Here is a 17,793-nt window from a genome sequence, read left to right as displayed (position 1 = left end):
GTTTCCTGTTACCCGTGTGTAAGTGACGCCTCTGCCCTCTCAGGCCCAAGGCAGCCTGTCCAGCGACGAGCTCCGCGTTCACCTGTCGGTCCCCACAGACAACGTGGTTATCAACAACACACACAGCTACTCAAACCGATACCAGCGCATACACACCTTCCCAGACGACCGGGACCAGGACAGAGACGGAGACGGGGAGTACCAGGAACCGAGCGCTCTGCTGAGGCCGCGCGATCACAGAGACAGCACAAGTAAGCTCGCCACTGCCGTTTATTTACTCCTTTTAGTAGCTCCATTCAAAACTCAAAGAACGTGATGTCCAAGATACTTGTATACAGTAATAGGCATTGACTGTATGGAGAACTGGACAGAGCGGCTGTGACATCACCCATAGAAAATACCTTAATTCTGGCTCCAGCGAAATGAAGCTGATTCAGTCGCCACTTTTCCTCAATACAGACACCGCCATTTGGAGCCAGATGACAGTCATTGGTCTGAGTTTCCATGGCAACTAATGTTGCCGATCAGGAGTAAGCTCCTTCAAAGTCCGCACCTCCTCCACTGTCAATCAGTCATTCGAGTCATTTTACTGAGGCATCTGATTTGTCAATTTATAACTTTAATAACTTGTGATAAAGAAAAATATCATGAAAAAAAAATTAGGGTTGGCAAGAACATTAACAAAAAAAAGGACGTAGCAAGAATGACTCTGGGGTCTATGGGGTTTTGGCTTCTTGGAGCCAGTAGGTCTCTCCCTACTTTCACTGTAAAAGGAGAGGGATTCCTCAGTTCAGTTCTCAATGTACAGTCAATGATAATTGGCAGCAACATTTTAGAATGAATCTCAGAGATTACCGCTTATGGTATTGTTCAATTCTCGACTTTTGTTTCGGTTTGATATGATTTGTGTTTTAAAAAGCAACAAATCAAAATCTTGAAAATAAAAAAATACTTTTTTCAATTGGCTAATAATAAAAAAGTGCAATGAAATGAAATAATAAATTGTTCTTAAATTTAGCTCAAAATGTGTTTGACACAAAACTACTGGTATGCAGCAGGGATGCAACGATTCACTTTCCCTACAATTCAGTTTATTGTTTTAACATCGTTCAGTTTTGGATTGTGGTATCCGTTCTTTGCATCATGACTGGGCTTTTGCAAACTTGTGTAAAGGCAGCAGAATGGCATGCAAATAAAGAGCACTATAAATTCCACCATGCCAAAGAAAACATAAACTCCAACCAAAGCCTCTGTGAGGCAGAGTACCTGCAGGAAGCTGCACAGTGCCGAGAGAACACAAAAGAGGCATTGTTATGGAAAGAAAAAAGAAAAAAAAGCAAAGGCGGAAGACATTCCTTTGCTTTCGTTGTACCGCAGGAGGTCGGCATGCAGTCTTTATAGGGCGCCTGTGTGAGTTTGACAGCATGAGTAACACAGATTTTCATGCACAGTTGTGTTTGGTTGCAGCCTGACTTGTGTTAACTTGCCTGTTGTTGTGATGCTCAGCCCTCCTCATCCCTCGTATCATAATGAACATCTATCTGTGTCATGCTTATGATTGTGTTGTGATTTTGTATGATTTTTTTTTTCTTTTTCTGTTGCATCCGTGTGCACCCCACCTGCGTGTCTGTCTGTGTGCCTGCCCCCCCGCAGCCTTGCTGTTAAACAACCCAGCCTATCACGTGCTCCTCCCAGATCACAGAAAGGGCTCCAGAGCTTTAGTCGTCCCCAGCTCCACACGGGCTCAGGAAAAGAGCCTCAATGTCCCCCAGGGTAAGAGCCCTCAGACGGGGTCAGCATACAGGAAGAGCCCCAGCCTCTCGACTCACCTGCTAACCTGTCTTTGAAAATAACCCTGTTACTTTGCATGTACCTGGCCGTCGTTCCTCATGTTAATCTCTGACTGACTGTAAGCACCGTTTCTTGGCAGGTTAAATGTTTTTAAGCTCCCGTATGGCTTAAAAATGGGATTTATGTGGCATTTTTCCTAAATTTGAGAATGCTGAGCTGAAACTCTTGAATAGTATGACTTGGGGAGAATTTCACTTCTTCTTGTCTGCATTCAGTTTTGGAATTGCTCAAAATATAAAGAGTTCTAATATGTTCTTGAAATAATTCAAAGCTTGAGTTGCTTTTATTAGAAAAGTGTGACATTAGTGAGGAGGGAGGAAAGAAATTATGTTTTCTGTTGTAAACCCTTTCTTTGTTTTAGCTTAACTACTTTAATCTGTAGTATTTAGGTCAAAAGGTCTGCAACCTGCGGCTCTTTTACCTCTTCATTCTGGATCACTGGTTAAATAAAATCTAAAGTTTTTCAAAAAATAACTAAAGTACTTTAAAAAAAGTAAAATAAACTAATCTCAAATGTATTCAGCTCATGCACAGTTGAAGGACAGTCCATATCACAAGTCAAACTAAAGTTTTCTGACAGAAATCTTACTTTCTGTAAGCACAACCAGAGTTAAAGTGAACCGCATTATAAAGCAGATTTTCTACTTTTGAACAAATTCAGGGATCTTAAATTCTCTTCATGATTATTAAAATATGGTAAGGGTCACTTAATCCTCTCTGATTTCATTTTGGCTGAGATGCTGTAAAATATTTTTTTTCATCACTGCTGATACTAAACTACCTATTACTACATTTGCTGCATTGATATGATCCTATGTGTGACGTAAGGTGTCTTTTATTTTGAAAGGAAGTAATTTGGACCCCTGTTGAAAGTAGGAAACTATTTCATTTTTGAATAAAGGTCATTCTTTTATTTTATGTTTTATTTTCACAAAAAACAGTCCCTGTATATTTATCACTATAGTAACAATCAGATAAATACAAATCTGTGTCTTTCTTTTCTAAAGAATGAAGTCAGACTTTGTGGATTATACTGGGTTGTAGTTAATGAATGGCTCTATAAGTGTTGAAGGTTGCAGACTCCTGGTTTAGGTTGGTAACATTTCTGTTGTAAAGGTTAAACCGTATTCAAAGGACACAGGAGGTGAGGAATGCTCTGTGTTTTCTTCTAGATTGTTCCCAAGCTAAACCTCTAATGTCCTCCAGGGAGCAGCACCTGTAAAAGACTGTTTTCTAGTTATGAGCTTGATTTCAAATCCAATATTTAGACAATTTGTCAATATTAAAACAGAGTTAGAATTGAAATGTTGATTAGTGTAAATATTAAGGTATCTTCAGCAATGAATGTTTGATAATACATTTTTAATAAAACATCAGTTAATATGTGCTTCTATTCTCCAGCTAAGGCTGAAATACTTTTTATTTTGTTTTACTGCTTATATATCAGAATTTGGATTCTTTAACCCATTGATAAAATCTTAAACATTTTGTTTTTCCTGATAACGTTTTACAGTTTCATCTATTGTAGCTTGAGCTATAATTGTGTAGCTGTGTGTAAATATAAAATAGGTAAATGTTTTTAACTAATCCAAAATATGTATTAAAAGGTATTATTGAAACTTCAAAATCCATAAATGCCTGTAATGTATCACTCTGTATCACTTAGGAGTTTGTTTTTAGCCAAAAAAAACAAAAAAACAAACACCTGTCTTTTAGAGCTTCTATTTTTTAATAAATCAAACCGAATACGTTTAGTTTGAAGGCACAGACCGACGTAATGATAACTAAATGAGGACAGGCTGGTCTTCCATCAAAGCATTAGTTGGAGACGTCACCAGCTTTTGAGCGTCTCCTGTTTCATATCGATGATGGATGCTCACATGCAAGCGGAGATGAATCTTCATCCGTTCTCCTTGACGAAGGCGCAGTACGGTATTGTGTTTTTCTCGCTGGAAATCCGCATAAAAACTGTCAGACCGGCTTATAGACAACTGCTATTCCCTGGCATCACACTCTAAACTTAATGCTGTGAAGATGAATTTCCCCCCACGCACAGAAGTTTGCAATAATGCATAACTGTCAGTTAATGACGTTCAAGCAGACATTGTGGTGTCGGTCGATATTTGTATTTGACTGATGATCCCAATGGTTTCTGCTGCAGCTCAGCATTCCCAGAAACAAAAGCAGTCCATGCAGGTTTACTGTAAATGTAATAAAAACCAACCGTGGGTCACGTGACTGCTGCCTTCTTCTGCACTGTCCCTTCAAAATAAAATTCCTTTCTACTTTTAAATGATGTTTCTGTCGTTGAATAAAAAGTTTTAATCTGACTCTTATTTGTGTCTTCCTCCTTTCTTCAGCTTGCGGTTTGGACCTGGACATGGAGAAGGGCTTCCCACCAACGCAGGAGGAGCCCCCTCCCTACCCCGGATCCCCTCCTTACCCATCTCTGTCTCCACCCGTTTCCCCTCCTCTTCCTCCCAGTGTTCCGCACTACGCTGAAGCAGACATCGTCAGTTTGCAAGGTGTCAGCGGCAACAACACCTACGCCGTTCCTGCCTTGGCTTCCTCGAGCCCCGGGGCTGATGCCGCCCCGTTGCCCGAGCTGCCCCGCCAGTGTCTCATCTTTAAAGAGAAGCTTGGGGAGGGACAGTTTGGAGAGGTGAGAGTACGACCCATAACCCGAGAGAGTCATGGGGAGGGCAGAGGTTGCTCTTTAGCAATGCTTGTATATTTTTTTTATGAAAGGTGCACCTGTGTGAAATCGAGAACCCCCAGGACCTCCCCAGCCTGGAGTTCCCCTTTAATGTGAGAAAAGGTCGCCCTCTTCTGGTGGCTGTGAAGATCCTGCGTCCAGATGCCTCCAAGAATGCCAGGTCAGTACCATCACAGCAGCTCAGCCGGTTGTTGCTTCTGTCTTTATTACTCATCTCAGCTCCTATTGTGACTCACTGTCATGTCGCTGTCACTGACATAGTGACACGACGGTTAAAATGCATCTCAAAGCCTCACATGACCTCGTTGCTGTAATAATGACCCACACTAAAGTAGGAGGCTCAAAAAAAATCATACAATATTTTAGTTTCTACGGTACCTGATGCTATTTTTGAAAAACGTTGACTTTTATTTAAAAAAAAAGAAGTACAGATGCAATTAAAAAAACTATTTACAAAGAAAATCAAGGAATAGAAACTGCAGAAAAGCTAAACCAGAAGTGAGCTGTCCAGTCTCACTGATACTGATGATGTGAGCTCATGTTCTGGAGGAGGCTTGTTTACAGTTAAAATGATCATCTAAATAAATGAGTAAGATCATCTGACTAGATCCACTGAGACGGTGGTCCCCAACCCCAATAGAATCCAACTCTAAAGGAATCTTATTTTAGGAAACTCCTGGACTCATTCTTGACTCATGTCAAGTCACTCGGTCATGTGTCAAAAATACATCAGTCACTTTCTTAAAGCGGCTCCGCCGACTGCTAAAACAAAAGTTTTTTTCTTACATAAAGAGCCAATCAGGAAACAAATCAGGAGAGAAGAGTCTTTGATTTCAAAATAAAAGTCAACTGCATTTAATAGATAAAAACCAGGAGTCGTGACTCCAAATATGGACAGTTGTTCTCACACACCATAATAATAATGCTTTATATTCAGTAACCGGCTGTCTAATAGTACGAGAATGCTGCTAATAAAGTTGCTGAAATGGTGGATTCATGTTTATGATTATAATTTTTCTTTAAATATTTTTTTTGTTTGTTTTTATTCGTCTCATCTTTGTTGGTGTAATATGTTATTTTTGGATTCCACTTTGACAGTTATGGGTTAATCTAAATCACATTTTAGTGGTTCCTACACGAAATCTTGCGTAAAAATAAAGTTTAAAACAACTGCAGATATTTTACTGAGGATGAAGATAAACTTTACCCTCAAAAGTTTGGAGAAACTGGAAGCTTAAATTAAAAAAAAAAAATTGGACGCCCACTTCAGCTTTGTACAGGCTGGTCGGTGAAAATATTGTCCCACATTAAAAGACCCGAAGATTGCTTCTCTGTTTCTGATATCCAATAATCTCCTTTCTATGAATCTGATAGAAACGACTTCTTGAAGGAGGTGAAGATCCTGTCTCGTCTGAAAGACCCCAACATCATCCAGCTGCTGGGGGTGTGTGTGAGCAGCGACCCCCTCTGCATGGTCACCGAGTACATGGAGTGTGGAGACTTGAACCAGTACCTGTCCCATCGAGTCCTTCTGGACAAAACCGGGCCTTCTCACAACGCGCCAACCATCAGGTATCACATGAGATTAAAATACAATCCACTTGGAGAATAACCATGTGACTCATCCCATTTGCATCTGGTCCCCCAGTTACCCGGCCCTCATCTCAATCGCCAGCCAGATCGCATCAGGAATGAAGTTCCTCTCTTCCCTGAACTTTGTGCATCGGGACCTAGCCACCCGGAACTGTTTGGTGGGAGGAGACAGAGGGGAGAACGGAGAAGATCGAGGTGGCGAGCGGCAGATCAAGATCGCCGACTTTGGCATGAGCAGAAATCTGTACGCCGGCGACTACTACAGAATCCAGGGCCGAGCCGTGCTGCCGATCCGCTGGATGGCCTGGGAGTGTATTCTGATGGTGAGAGCACAAGATCTGCATCTGCTGAAATGATGTTTGTTCTTTATGAAGTTAAACAAAAATAGCTAAAAGTTTACTTTGACATGTCAGAATTTGAGTGATGTTGCGTTTGTGTGGATTTTTAGGGCAAGTTCACCACGGCCAGTGACGTGTGGGCGTTTGGAGTCACTCTGTGGGAGATGCTGAGTGTTTGTCAGGAACAACCGTACTCCAACCTGACAGATGAACAAGTCATCGACAACGCCGGAGAGTTCTTCAGAGACCAGGGCAGACAGGTACCCGTCACCACTGAACCCATGGAGTTTTTAGCTTGTTTCATCCCCTCACAATAAACCTCCACATGGTTTCTATACGGCTCTCAGTTTTCCTATTGTTACTGTTTTATTTCAAATATATAACAGAAAACTGGATTTGATATCAAACCACTAAATCAATTCATTGTCGAGTCACAAGTCCACTATTCAATTAAAATTCTCCCTCAACAAAATTCAAATTTAATATCAGTTTATTTGACTAATTTCCATTCTTAAACCAACTTTCTTGTGTTTTTGTATTTTCCATGCAACATGTGGATTAAGCTAAACAAATAAGGAACTTTAAACAAAAAGATTTGAATTTATTCTAAGAAAAACTAACATTTTTTTCTGGAGAAAATGTAAAAAAGAAACTTGGAAAGAAAATGGATCCATTGAATTGAATCAGAATACATTGGTAACACTTTATAATTAGCAAAATAAGCCAAATAAGGTTCATTAACATCTAAAGTTAGACATTGTCTACAAAGGCCTCATTAATAAACTGCTTACAAGCTTAACAAATGTATTAACTACCTTTGTCAACATCATATTAGGTGTTTGCAGCACCTCATCTAAACTGTTCGCAATACATTTGATTTAAACAATAATTCATTTAAGAAAAACAACAATAAATCTTCTGCATCAACATGTGAACATTTTTTAATATTCTCAAATCCTTTACTTCTTTTTTTAATCTTGATGATGCTGATGCAAACTTTACAAACATAAAGGGATTAACTTTGACCTCAGACTAACTTTATTGTTGCTAATAGTTTTTGTTGAATTTTTTTAAGATGGCCTCCATGAATCTGTAGTTAATGATTTTTAATTATTTATTATAATAAGCTCCTTTGAGTTGTTTAGAATTTAGCATATAGTTTGATTTTATTGTTTCCTTATATTCATAATCATAATATTAATAGTTATTTGAAATAGTATAGCTAATTTGAAGCTTTTGAACTATTTAAACAAAAGGAAAAAGAAGTATAATCATGACATTTTTTCCTAAAAATGAGCAGTAAGTGACTCGTTTCCCCCACATGTCTGAGCCCCTCGTGTCTGCTCCTCAGGTGTATCTCGGGAAGCCGGCCGTGTGTCCGCAGGGTCTCTACGAGCTCATGTTGAGCTGCTGGAACAGAGACTGCAAACTCCGCCCATCGTTCGCCTACATCCACTCCTTCCTTACCGAGGACGCCATGAACATGGTTTGAAGAGAAACGCAGGAAAGGTGGAGGGTGCACTTACAGGGAATGTGGGTACTTTTTTTCTACACAGGTGGGGCTGAGATGCCGCTGGTTCGGTCTTTTTTTTCCCACATCAGACCCCCTCCCAAATAAAGAGTTATCTGGTATTATAGGTGACAGTAGGTGTTGGTGGTGGGTGCAGTCTGCATAGAAACCTTAATTTACTTTACATCTAAACAGCAGTTAAATCATATACACGATGGCAAACAATAATGTCAAGGTACACCCCTATTTTTTTACTGTTTTTGTTCATTTGATCTCAGCCCCATTTCCTTTCAGTGACCCACATCCACAGCTGTTTTTGTGGACGAATGTGAAACCATGAGGACCAGACAACAGCAGTCCCCTTTCTGGATGTGATCATGCTGTTTGCCATCTAGAAATGTCTGAACTCAATCTTTGAGAGATCCAGATGCACCTGACAGACTCCTCTGACCCGAGCAGAATCTTCAGCTTCCAGTGAGACACAGATCACAAACTTGAAGGGCTTTTCCAGGCAGAGACAGTGCTGGCCGTGGATGGAAAAATCTTCATTTTTGGTCCTCCTCCTGTATCTTGTTGTGACTAAATCACAAAGGAAAGTCACGAAATTCCGCAACCCGCTGCACTTTAATAATGCTATCTTCCCCTAATCATTTTACTGCAATAATTATGCTAAGAAATCTTACAAGACATCGGGGATAACTCGCATTGCCAAACCAAGAGATGTAAAATATTGTTCACATAATGGATTTAATGGATTGGCCTTTTTTTTTTACTCGCTCAATCATCTTCCATCACCTGAAAGCATCTTCAAGACAACACATCATCAGCTCTCAGCAGGATGGAACGATGGAGCATTAAACCGACTGTGGCAGAACCGATGTGTCTGCCATACCGACCGTACCATCAGCTTCATGGACGATCTCAGTGATGCTCAAGCCGTTTGTTTGGCTCCTTTTTGATACACTGTAGTTTCATGGAAATCTTTTTTTATGTAAGTACTGACTCTTCATGACGTCTGGTTTAGTCTTTTTGTGTCTGAATCTGGACATTGCAGTATATGTACATATCCTGAGCAAAGAATAACAGTTTCCTGTACTAATATATTAGAAACTCCCGTTCCATTTTGGGCCTTCTTTCTTTCTGTAGAACGCTTGCTGCCTTCATGCTGTTATTATTCACTGTGTTGTCTATTTTTGTAGATGTTTTAATAAAGTAAGCCTTTTCAGATAATCAAAATGAGCCGACCACCGGGGATGTTTTCGTGGATAAATCCTTTAATTTTTTTTTGTTTACTACAGAGAAATTTGATTCATACAAGCAGCTTCACTTTACCTGGGAGATATATTCATTTTTACTACGATTAGTCATGCAACAAATGTTAAAATACCAATAATATACAAAAGCGTTGAGACTAGTTTGGCTTTCGATGGCTTGAGGATCCGCTTGAGGAGGTTTTCCCAGACAGAAGTTTAAGAAAGCTCCGTTTGTTTGAGGTCTGACCAGGCACTTGGTGGTGACAGAATGCAAAAATCGGATTAAAACCTTTGGAAAATGTCTAAAAAGTAACAGATCATAAGGCAATACAAGTACAGATAAACTAGAGAGATCAGCTAAAACCCAAAACTCTCAGCCTGAGGTTAACATTAATGAGTCGTAGTATAGAAAATATTACAAAAAAATATACGATTGCTTTAGATAAACATGCATTGCTTGTTCACCAAGTCTTTGGAAAACAGGCACGTAAAAACAAAAGTGTTGCTGCTGCAAATCAACATCAATGCTGCTTTTCCACCACAAGATACTTTCAGTGCTCATACAGGAAAACCTCACAGCTTCTCCCCACCAACACTTTCACCCCCATCATCGTCAGAAAACACTTTTACTCCATCCTGCAGATATTTAGTCTCCTCATAACCAAAGTCACTAAAAATATATATGGTTTTACTGATTGTTAAAACTACAGTTTTAGTGTCCAAAGACACAGATGTTTGTTGATCTACAGGTAAGTTTACCAGTGGTAGTTGAACCACATCAACAAGTTTAGGAAAAGTCTGACTTTTACCCAAAAGTTCTAATAGTTTCCAGCATTTTTAAGTATCATTAAATGAAACTCCTGATGTTAGAATCAGCTTATTTTTTTTATTTTTTTGGTTGTCATCTGTGTTTTTCTCCCTGGAGTTTACGCTGTGAAAACCGACTTGTTTTACGGACAGAATAGGATACTGGCCTAAAAACCTATGAAGTAACATCTCAAGTTAACGCAGGGATTTGTCAGTAGATCAAACTTTTACAACTGATTTTTGTCACCTGTACATGAAACTTCACATAAAGACTCCAGCAACTCGACCTCCCCCCTGTAGCTGTGGACTACACAAAATAGGCACATATTTTGCTATCAGAATGACTAAGGTTGAGAATTAGTAGTATAGGCGTTGCAGCTGGTCCGAGTTGGACATTTGACATTCCTCGAGTGCATTGAGAGTTTTACTCGTTTAAAAGGCACAACACTTATTTTTCCATAGTCCATCATTTAGTAACATTTCTCTGCAGAGTAACTGCAGTCGAGTTAAAGTAAAATGCTGCATACATTAAAGCAGTTGGGAAACGACACACAGGAGTGGTTTAGAACTTGAGGCTCAGAGGTTGTTTTTTTAGTGACCAGAAAAGACACAAGAGGAAGAAACATGCAGACGAACGGTAGAAGGGAACTTGGGTGTTGCTGATTCAATGCCGTGGGCACGTGATGCAGACGCACCGGTGTCTGACTTGACGTGACAGATTCTTCTCCTTCAGTTTTCTCTTTAGTGCACGAGGGTGGTTTTCCCAGCAGTCTGTAAGAAAAGTCCGATTTTTAATGTTCCACATTTGCTTAAGCAGATGATCTGTTTTGAGAGGTTATGATGGACGATCATTAGATCTGTCTCTCCAGCGGGACTGCAGAATACCTGTGAGATGTCGACTCCGGTGAGTTTCTCCAAGGCGCCTGGCACCCGGGTCATGATGTCGAGCACCTCTCCCGCGAGTTTGGATGCTCCCACCTCTGAGCCGCCGCTGGACACCATGGTGATCTTCTGGGCGTTTGACAGCGGCGTGCTGATGGCCTCCGCCATCTGCACGACAAAGGAGACATTTAAGATCAGTAGGAATCTCAAAGATTCAGAACGTTTTCATTCAGAAGTTAAAAATAAATTACTATTATTTCAGATTAGGGCTGCCACGATTAGTCAACTGATCGACTATTAAAATAGTCGACGACTATATTAATGGTCAATTAGTCGTTATTTTATATTATGTGGAGTCAAAGTGTAGTAAAGTTGAAAGTTATATTGGCATTATACTAGCTTTTTGGACTATTTTTGCCTTTATTAAGTTTTTTTAGGCTCTTTTTGAGTTTAGCTAATATTTCAGCTACATGCTAGCTGTTTTGGCTAAGCCTTTTTTTTGGCTAATTTGGCCTTTAACTAATATTTTAGTTGGCTATCAGCATCTTCAGGTATTGTCACTAGCATCTTCTATGGCCAAATTAATTTTACAGCATTCTATCTGGGGTAATGCCAGTGTGAACATATCTAGTTTTTGTTAGTTTAAATCTAATGATGGCTAAGATGAGTGCTTTACATCCACTTTGCACATGACCCGATTAGTCGACTAATCGGAAAACATGATCAGTGATTAATCGACTATTAAAATAATCGTTTGTGGCAGCACTATTTTAGATTAGTGGCCCAATACCAGTTAAAATGAGAAGTCCGAACAATTTTACAATATAAATAATCAAAGCAAAACTAATCATTTACATTGCAAAAAGCAAAAAAATTGCAAAAAATGACAACAATAAAGAAGTATTGCATCAACATGTAAAACAAAAGTAAAGTAAGATGATGGAAACTAAAATATAAGGCCACATTTACGTGCTGACTATTTGTCCTATTTATTTCCTAACATGTTCCTGGTTTCCTTCCTTGATGGTTGATCATTACAGAAACTCTTATTTTGAAAGCATTAAACTGACCAGTGGGAGTTTCTCCAGCAGCATGTCCACCATAGCTCCCTCTTTGTATTGCTTGAAGGCCTCGGCCTTTTTGGCCATCTGCTCAGCTTCAGCGCGGCCTTTAGCCTCCAGAGCGAAAGCCTCGGCCTCGCCTTTCATCTGTGTGGACGAGAACAAACAGGCCTGTGAGGACGAAGCTGGAAGATGGACGTGAATAAGGAACAATACTGTTAAATGTTTGCTACTCAGAGCAAATGATGAAAAATCTATCAGGAGAAATCAAACGGGGCAGCTCTCACTTTGATGGACTCCGCCTCGGCCTCAGCCTCCATGATGAGCTGCAAGCTGCAGCACACAGGAGAAAATGAACATTACTATAAAGACTCCAGCTCTGATGAAAGCTGCAGACGTCTGAACTCACCGCTGGGCCTCAGCCAACTTCTCCAGCCTATATTTCTCAGCATCCGCAGGCTTCTTCACTTTGGCCTCCAGCTCCTTCTCCTTGCGGATTATTTCCTGATCCTGCAGCATAATCTGCTGCGCACGCTCCACCACCATAACCTGCATCTTCTCCTCCTCAATGAGCTGCTTTGTCTTGGCTACCTGGAGTATGTGACCCAAACGCTTTTATTTAGAACCCAGAATGATCCCACTAACAATTTATTTTATCAATCCAGAATTCTAAAACTGTATGACCTTGTTGATTTTTGCACTGCACAGTTTACACTACAGAGCTAGTGGGAAAACATTACCGTACAATATCCAAAAACAGTTCTTAGAAAATGAAGGAGGATACAAACTGAGAGGATGCAGGAACTTCAAGGTCAGATTGATAAGAACCACAAAGAAAAGTTTCTGTGTTTCTGTGTGTGGCACCAAACTCTGGAACAAGTTAAGTAAAGAGCTCAAACAATGTTCAAGCATTTATAAATTCAAGAAAATGTATAAAGAAACTCTAATTTCACAATATGAAGATAAGACGAAAGGATCAACTGGTGTTTGAATAATTCCAAATGTCTGAACTTCAATGTGATGAAATAATCAGCTTTTTCAAATGTAATCAATGAGTTTTATGTTATGTAATGTACAGTAATGATTACTGAAAAGTTTACTATCACTATGGTATTAATTTTCTTTACTTGATCCAAAATATGTAGCAATAATTACAGGATTGTTGTAATTATGTGTTCTAAAGATAATCAATGATTATTATAAATTGTGTGAATCATTAATGTTTACTGAAAATATATAAGAATTCTTTCAGTGAATGATCAATAAGAACTCTATTGTTACTTTAAAAATTGATCTCAATGTGTAATGATTATTTTTTCTGCATTTGTATTTTGATGATAATGAGTATTATATATCTATTATGATGTATGATGGATGTTACTGTTTACTGAAATAATGTTTGATGAAAATAATCAACAAGCACTTCAATTTACTATTGAGAATTACAAAAGAAAAACAAAACATTTAAATTAAGTAACTAAGTAGCGGTGGGATTATATAAATTCGCTTCTTCCCACTCCTTTTCAAGCGATCAATCAAACTCTACTGACTTTAGTTAAGTATCACCAAAATGAATGAAGAAAATGTGACATAAGTGCGTTTTATTTTCATTTTCTATTTTCTAATCAATGCATTCAATTGTTTCTGTAATGAGTTTGAAGCAATTGTGTTTTGTCCTGTATTTTTTTTCAATCTATGCTTGAAATAAACCAATAAACCAATCAATCAATCCCAAAAACAAACGATTATCACATGATGAGAGGAAACCTCTACCTGAAGCTGGTAGGCCATTTCTGACTCCGCCTTCTTGGCGTTGACCTCGGTGTCATACACCGCTTTCTTCAGTTCATAATCTCTTTGGGCTTTTGCCATTTCAATCTCGTTCTTGTACTGAGCCGACACCTTTTCCTGCATGGCACGGGCCTCCTGTAGGCGACGGACAAAAGAGGGTCAAAAGGGTGCCGTTTGTCTTGAAGTCCCAGCTTATTTTCTGATCCCGAAGGAAGGTTTATTTTGGAAAACTGACGAATTCTGTTCACAACATTCGACTTTGTCTCGGGACTTAAAGTGGCTACTTGCATGTCATGCTAAATTAGTAGCCCAAAGCTTAAAAACTAACAAAAACCAAACAATAAAACATTTTTAGAAAGTTTCTTCAGAAAAGAGTCGATGAGGAAACTGAAGAAGAGCATACGACTTCAAAGAACAATCGAGCTGCTGTTTACAGACAAAACCGGGAGTCTTCCTCCTCATACTGAATAACTGAGACAGTTGTCCTGATGTAGCAGAAGCCGCTCTGTCTAATATGCGGCGACAGACTCTCGACTGTTTAACACACGCAGATAATATAGATGCTGACACACGGTGGATTCACGGTTATATTACATTTAGAGAATACCAGATTTCTGACGCTTGCAGCATTGTATTTATTTTTTATTTGTTCATCATACCTTAAAGGTTGTATATAGCTGATGCTTGTGTCAGACTGTTAGCCTCCACAATAAAGGGAACATTTTTATCACAAAGTTTGAACCAGCTGCAAACATTTTACAGAGAATGAAGATTCAATCGGATAAAGTTGCTGATTTGTGTAAACTTGTAAAAAGGACATTTGAGAATTTTCCTATATCAAGGCTGAATTAGGTAGACCTCCGTTCAGAAATTTAGCACAGAAAATGTTCCTTTGTGTTGAAAAAAATTTCCAGTACATGAAGATTTACATAAAGACAAAATGTGATCAATCTTTTTGCCCTGAAAGATAATCAGAGCCTGAATTGAGTGTTAAAATGGCATTTACAAAAAAAAAAGTTTCCTTTATGGAATCAGAAACAACTTCTAACAACTTTGTTTCATTGAATCTTCATCATCTGTATAAAAAATTGATATTTTTAGACTTTTTTTAAACAAACTGTAGTAGCATTTTATTTTGAAAACAATTTTCAGTAGCTGGAAGCTCAAAAATACCAGCTTCAGTTCTGTTCGGACTTGTCTATGAAAATATTGTCTAATTAAACTGGTCCAGGGCCTGAAAAAGGTTGGAGACCACTGCTTTAGACCTTCTTTTGTTGTGTTAGCATGATTTACTTGGATGACAGCGTCTCGCTTGTACTGAGCCTCTCCAATCCTGGCATCCCTCTGGACTTGGGCCGTTCGTGCTTTACCCAGGGAGTTCAGGTAGTCCTGCAATTGTGAAAGATTAAAGCAACATGTCAAACAAGCAAAAAGATTCAGTATACTCTTAAAAATAAAACCACTCAACTAGTATCACTAGGAAGGACATAAATCTATCAGGCATAAAGTTAAAAAAAACAGTACAAAACAACCATATTTTGTGTTAGTAACAGGACTTTACAATAAGAAGAACTGAGAGAAAAAGAAAAAAAACGTCTGGGTCCATTTTGCTAAATAAACAAAAAGCTTCCATGTAACATGATCTGTGTGAAAACCAGAACAAAAAGATGTTGATACTGTGCAGACATGCCCGGGACAAAAATGAGGCCAGGCAACTCAATTCAAACAGGAAGCACCACTGTGGTACATGAAAAACACCAGAAAGGCTTTTAAGACTACTTTATCTGAAGACTGAAGGGAGGATGGAAGACTTGACTGTCTTTATCATTTGAGGCCATTACACTGAGAGGAAACACACTGACCATAAAAGCTTTTGTGGGCGGAGCCTCTTCCATACACACAGATGGCAAAAATAAAACGTACCTGATCATCGTGAACATCTTTGAGCGTGTAGCTGACGACACCGATCCCCATGTTGACCAGGTCAGAGGAGGCCACTTTGTAAACCTGCTCGGAGAACTTCTTCCGGTCCTGGTAGATCTCCTAAACACGAGCACATTGTTCTGATCTTCTCTCTGAAACGGTCTTCTGAAGGATGATCTATTGAACACCGACCTCTACGGTTAAATGAGCGATGATGGCTCGCTGATGACCCTCCAGCGTCTCCAGTGCAATCTGGGAAATCTCAAACTCGGATTTGCCCATGAACATCTGACAGGCAGTGGCCAGCATCTCCTTGTTCTGGCCCTGGATTTTCACCTGAAGAAAACCACAACATGAATGAAATATGTTCTATGTTGACCAATATTTGGGTCATAAAAATCGCCAAACCCACCTGTGCGATGCCGGTGACAGAGATGGGGACGCCATGGCGAGTGTAGACTTTGTCACTCCTCACATTTAGAGTCAAGGTGTTGAGAGTGATTCTGAAAGGAAAAGAATAAACAAACATGTCAGAGTAAACAGAAAGAGTAGAGGCTCTTATTCCTCGTGTGTGGTCTAAATAAAATGATAGAAAACTAGATTACCTCTGAATCTTCTGAATACATGGGAAGACGAACACTCTCCCTCCTGCTATCATTAGTGGGGGAGAGCGCCCACAGCCTGGAGGAGAAGAGGAGGAGGAGCATAAACACCAGAGGCGCCATCACTCAGTAAAATGAAGCAACTTGAAACTGAAACCTCATTCCTATGACAGAATGTGATTGTGAAAACGTCATACAGAAATTGAACTAACAGTAGTCATAAGATCTTATCAGTGCTCTGTTTCATGTCTGTGTGAATGCCCAAGGCATGTAACCATGGCAACATTTCTAACCATATTAAAACATCTTTAAAAGCTAAAATGTGTCTCTCAATATACTGTCATTATAGTATAACAAACAAGAGGCTATTACCAGACACCACCATGGCTTCATTGGGTCCACAAGTGTAAAACATCCTGATTCCTGATGGCAAACAACAGCATAAACATCAATTTCAGAACTAATGTGTTGTTTTTGAAATCTTAAATCAAAGGTAGCATAAAAAAGCTAAAATACTCCATCGTCTACATGAGAAATCCTGTTAAAAAATTACAAATAAAATGTATTTTAATTGTATACTATTAAATAAGACCTGAAAATTGGTGCTCTAAAAGATGAGGTACAGTGTACTATTTTAGTTTTCTAGGACATGAAGGCAGTTAATATTAAATTAGGCAGAGTTTTGATCATCATATTCATTCTTAAATCGCCATGAAGCATGACAAGAAAGTGGGACATGAAGGACAAAACCTCAGTGTATTCTTTTCAAACACAGTAAACGTCACATGATATTTTCCACATGGCTTTGTCCCACTCATTAATTCTTTTCGCAGTTTTTTTTTTTTTTTGCTTTTGTTTTTTTTAATGTGCTGTTTTGTTGATATCCTACAGAAAGGTTGTCTTTGCATATTTAAAAATTAGGAAACTAAACTTAATTAAATGTTCACACAACTTGTTGCTTTACCGTGGAAAGTAGTTGAAAAACATCTAAGTGTTTATAAAAGATTAAGCCTATATTTTCTCTTTTCAAAATAAAATCTGAAGAGCCATGATTAAAGTCAAACAGCAACCATCTCAAAATAGTTCCCAGTGGTCTTAGAATTACGATTATGCTGTTTATAAGATAAAAATCTAAAAATCTGACTTGTTTTCTTGGACATAGTCTCTGCAGAGCAGGGGCCCGTTCCAAGAAGCAGGTTCAACAAATTTAGAGTTCAAACCTGAACTTAGAGTCACTGGACTCAAAATTCTCAAACTCAGGGTTTTTGGTTTCAGAACAGCTGAAAATGTTTGATTCAATCAACTTGAAGTTGTCAGAACCAGAATCAGGTGTGAGCGTCACGACCATTAAAAGCCCTGATCAAAAACAGCACGATTCACCATGGGACCGGGAGCAAACATCTGAGTTTGGTACTTCCAGATTTTGGAAATTGATAAGTTCCTTCAAGCATATGCGACTATAGGAG

At 39.1% G+C, this 17,793-nt stretch overlaps 2 protein-coding genes across 5 annotated transcripts in view; one reads left to right on the top strand and one right to left on the bottom strand.

Annotated features, from left to right (window-relative positions):
* ddr1 (discoidin domain receptor tyrosine kinase 1) overlaps positions 1–9,244 on the top strand; it is a 52,818-nt gene extending 43,574 nt beyond the window's left edge. The window contains exons 12-20 of one of the 4 annotated variants that reach the window (XM_036216079.1): positions 44–251; positions 1,654–1,773; positions 4,212–4,513; positions 4,600–4,727; positions 5,942–6,139; positions 6,216–6,483; positions 6,609–6,758; positions 7,850–7,984; positions 8,287–9,244. In XM_036216079.1, the coding sequence (XP_036071972.1) occupies positions 44–251; positions 1,654–1,773; positions 4,212–4,513; positions 4,600–4,727; positions 5,942–6,139; positions 6,216–6,483; positions 6,609–6,758; positions 7,850–7,984; positions 8,287–8,340 (1,563 nt within the window). In that variant the 3' untranslated portion in view covers positions 8,341–9,244. Of the gene's footprint in view, positions 1–43; positions 252–1,653; positions 1,774–4,211; positions 4,514–4,599; positions 4,728–5,941; positions 6,140–6,215; positions 6,484–6,608; positions 6,759–7,849 lie in introns of all 4 variants that reach the window. The other 3 variants (XM_024267761.2, XM_036216080.1, XM_024267760.2) reach the window with 3 other exon arrangements.
* An 18-nt stretch (positions 9,245–9,262) lies between these two features.
* Positions 9,263–17,793, bottom strand: part of flot1b (flotillin 1b) — an 11,056-nt gene continuing 2,525 nt past the window's right edge. The window contains exons 2-13 of the mRNA XM_024267844.2: positions 16,700–16,750; positions 16,331–16,406; positions 16,138–16,228; positions 15,918–16,061; positions 15,726–15,845; positions 15,096–15,191; positions 13,785–13,937; positions 12,421–12,602; positions 12,299–12,344; positions 12,021–12,158; positions 10,954–11,118; positions 9,263–10,839 (exon numbers count right to left, since the gene is read on the bottom strand). Coding sequence (XP_024123612.1) covers positions 10,810–10,839; positions 10,954–11,118; positions 12,021–12,158; positions 12,299–12,344; positions 12,421–12,602; positions 13,785–13,937; positions 15,096–15,191; positions 15,726–15,845; positions 15,918–16,061; positions 16,138–16,228; positions 16,331–16,406; positions 16,700–16,742 — 1,284 coding nt within the window. The 5' untranslated portion in view covers positions 16,743–16,750 and the 3' untranslated portion in view covers positions 9,263–10,809. The remainder of the gene's footprint in view (positions 10,840–10,953; positions 11,119–12,020; positions 12,159–12,298; positions 12,345–12,420; positions 12,603–13,784; positions 13,938–15,095; positions 15,192–15,725; positions 15,846–15,917; positions 16,062–16,137; positions 16,229–16,330; positions 16,407–16,699; positions 16,751–17,793) is intronic.

The sequence above is a fragment of the Oryzias melastigma genome, linkage group LG16 (genome assembly GCF_002922805.2).
Source record: "Oryzias melastigma strain HK-1 linkage group LG16, ASM292280v2, whole genome shotgun sequence".
Lineage (NCBI taxonomy): Eukaryota > Metazoa > Chordata > Actinopteri > Beloniformes > Adrianichthyidae > Oryzias > Oryzias melastigma.
The sequence above is the reverse complement of the archived record's forward strand: the minus strand, read 5'-3'. Positions and strand labels throughout refer to the sequence as shown.